We start from the raw sequence: 3,325 nt of genomic DNA, 5'->3' as shown, positions 1-3,325 counted from the left end.
CTGAAAAATTGACGATGAGTATAACGTAACAGGACGAGATTACATAGACCACTCTGCTTCCTGTTCTTCGATTTTTGAAACGACATTGAAACAGCTGAATTTATAAATAAAGGTATTATTAAAAACATGTGATTTTCGAAGAAGGACAAGCACATATCCCATATTCTTTTTTCTTTAATGTTACAATATTTATTTTATGTTTGCTTTATTTTGTAGAAGGTTGATATACAACCACCTGTTTGTAACGTAAAAACCACTTCTATTTCTTGCAACGATCCGTGTAAATGTAGTAGAATGAACGCTTTTGTCATCGCAGAGTTATGGGATGAAGGTGCCGGGTTATCAGAAATAACAGCACCAAACTCTCCACCTAATTCGCTGCAAGTGCATGGTTTTTCGAAAGGACTAGTCAAAGCCAAAGGAACAGTTTCAGCATCATTAATGTAAATATGTGTCTGTATAAAAGAAATACTCAATGCAAATCATCCCAATATTCTAACTGCAAAATAAATTTAGAGTAAAGAATTATTAAATACTCCATATTTTTATATACGAATACTGATATTCCTAGAATTCCAAGTTATTTCTGTTTAGTCTTCAATTCAACAGACCATAGAAACGAAAGAAGTTTAGAAAACGTACGAAAGACTTTTGCATAAACATTTAACAATGAGAAGCGACATCACAATCAACTTTGCTAAGGGACAACAACAAAAGCTTGTTAGCTAAAAAACGAGAATTTCTTTTCTTATAGACAGAGGTACCAGTTATTATGTCTTGAATAAGACAAATGTATGTTGTACCAACTGCAGACAGCTGAATTATATAATCGTTAATGTCGGACATATATTTAATTTGACAGACAGATGTGAAAACGGTTGCTTTCTTGAAGAATTCGTTATACTTTTTTTTATATTTTCTTGCTACTTATTGTTCATCTTTGTGTCTGCTTTAATAGCTTTTGCAATGTGATTCCTCTTTAAGTTTATGAGATCAATTATATGATATATACACTATATTTGAATTTCCCGTTGCCAATTTTGTTCTTATAACCATGTTTTGCTCCAATTGTGTTGCAATTCAATTTTGAAAGTAAGAGATATTTTAGCAGCGTTGCAATTAAAATCTGATTGTATTTATATCTATACATTTGCATAATTGTAGCATTGACTGCTGTCGAAAAAATGTGACGATTTATGTAAAGGATTTGAAAAATCTTACAAACTCCTGTGACATACCAATAGATCCAACATATGACGCAACTAATCCTTGTACAACTACAACCACCACAACCACTACCACATTGAAACCTACGTCTACCACAACCTCCCTTAAATCAACGACTTCATCCAAATTGTCCGCAGGAATATCGTCTGCTTTAAAAAATGCTCTTGTAACTTCAACACAAAATCCATTGACAAAACAGTCAGGACAGACAGGCAGTACCACAACAACAATGACACAGAATCCGTCATCTTCTAAGGTAAACTAAACGTCATTTTCTTAGAAATACGCTGAATTATTATACTTAATGTTTAAAAGACGAGATGAAGCCCGACTTGGAATCATAATTTTTCGCTGCGTTGAAGACCCTTTAGTGGCTTTGGTTTGTTTACTGATCTATGGTCGGGTTTTCTCTTTTTGATATTGTGTCATGTACATTTATTTTAAGGAAGAGTTTTTCTAATATTTTCAAGTGTTTAAAAAAAAAACTATGACTTTTGAATACGTGTTTAAGAAACACATTCTTTTCAAACATGTTATATATTCTACAGCATACCACGAATTATCTATGTTTCATTAAGATAAGATGAATACGAAATAACAATCGTAATATCATTTCGCAATTACAAATCCCAAAAATCTTTTAGGTTTAATCCACCATTATCTACATTTGGAAATTCCTGTACCAAGTCAGGAATATGACAGTTCTTGTCCATTCGTTTTTGATGTGTTTTGTCATTTGATTTTGTCATGTGATTATGGACTTTCCGATTTGATTTCCTCTTGAGTTCAGTATTTTTGTGATTTTACATTTTTCATAGAGTAATTTCTAAGTATTAAGAGAGGAGAGACGAAAGATACTAGAGGGACAGTGAAACTCATGAATCGAAAATAAACTCACAACACCTGGCTAAAAATTAAGGAGAAAGACAAACAGACAAACAATATAACACATGAAACAACATAAAAAAACTAAAGAATAAGTAACACGAACCCCACCAAAAACTAGCTGTTTTTATTCCTGATCATTTCTTTTCAGGAAGAAAACTCTAGTTCTTTATCTGACGGTGCTACCTATGGAATTGCTGCTGCAGTAGGTGCAGCGACTCTGGCTGTGATCATAGGAGCAATTGCGCTTATTACGAAAAAACTTGCAGCAGTATCACCAAAGAAAACGGAGGAAGATTGAAATTAAATACATTTTGTTAAGTTATTTATTTATTTTGTTATTGTTGTTTATTTTTTCGTAAACAATCAAAATATGACATCAGAATTGAAAACTTTAATTCACATACTGAAAAATAACTTTTATGAATTTTGTATCATCAATGAGCATATTATCTTTTTGAATATCTAAGTATTATACACAATATATTTATTTTTTTAAATAAAATGTTGCTACCATTGAAAGTTGAATCTGTAAGAAAAAAATATAAATCTCTTATTATGAAATTGCTGTAATTTATATGTATTCAAGTTGCCTGTGACTTAATAGTAGATGAAAATATTCATATAAAGTATTTTTTTATATTCATTTTGTGTTGGATCATGTTTGTCAATTGTGTGACCATAGAGTTATTTCCTTGTATACAATGTCTTTCATTAGTCTATTAACTGTGATGTAAAAAAAGTGTAATAAATAAATCATTTTAAATATGTCGTATTCACATTTCAAATTTCATATATACAAAAAGCTGTATCCCAAGTGGGATTGAAAACAAACAATAATACATGTTTTATAAACAAAAGTTGACCACGAACAAAGCATTAATTACGAACAAAGTACTACTGATTAATCATTAACACAAAATGACATGTTAATCGAAAAAATAAGAATAGGGTGATTCGGTATGATTGCTAATCAAAACGTAAATCAATTCCAACAAAAAAACAAAGATATAATAAAACTATAAACGAAAGACAAGTACATGTATAACAGAAGGCAATCAACGACCATCAATGATTAACAGACTGCTGATTTCGACAAGTACATGAATAATGTGTATGCATAGCAATTGTGCAAATGCATTCACTATTGATTTTTGAATTCCTGGTATTAAAAAAATGCGGAGTATACATCAATAATACAGCAACCTTTAAA

General features: G+C 30.8%; 1 protein-coding gene across 1 annotated transcript; it reads left to right on the top strand.

The window, feature by feature from the left end:
* The first annotated feature begins 220 nt into the window (after positions 1-220).
* Positions 221-2,875, top strand: LOC139510550 (uncharacterized). Its single transcript, XM_071297113.1, has 3 exons — positions 221-443; positions 1,165-1,483; positions 2,264-2,875. Exons 1-3 carry the CDS (start codon positions 295-297, stop codon positions 2,411-2,413), a joined length of 618 nt encoding a protein of 205 aa, XP_071153214.1. The 5' UTR covers positions 221-294; the 3' UTR covers positions 2,414-2,875.
* Positions 2,876-3,325: the final 450 nt, after the last annotated feature.

The sequence above is a fragment of the Mytilus edulis genome, chromosome 2 (genome assembly GCF_963676685.1).
Source record: "Mytilus edulis chromosome 2, xbMytEdul2.2, whole genome shotgun sequence".
Lineage (NCBI taxonomy): Eukaryota > Metazoa > Mollusca > Bivalvia > Mytilida > Mytilidae > Mytilus > Mytilus edulis.
This window is presented reverse-complemented; position numbering and strand designations above follow the sequence as displayed.

Excerpts from the sequence above, each read along its gene's own strand:
- LOC139510550 (XM_071297113.1), top strand. The coding sequence starts at position 295 with ATGAACGCTTTTGTCATCGCAGAGTTATGGGATGAAGGTGCCGGGTTA. Across the intron at positions 444-1,164 it reads ACAGTTTCAGCATCATTAAT|CATTGACTGCTGTCGAAAAA; the intron begins GTAAATATGTGT and ends GCATAATTGTAG. Across the intron at positions 1,484-2,263 it reads AGAATCCGTCATCTTCTAAG|GAAGAAAACTCTAGTTCTTT; the intron begins GTAAACTAAACG and ends ATTTCTTTTCAG.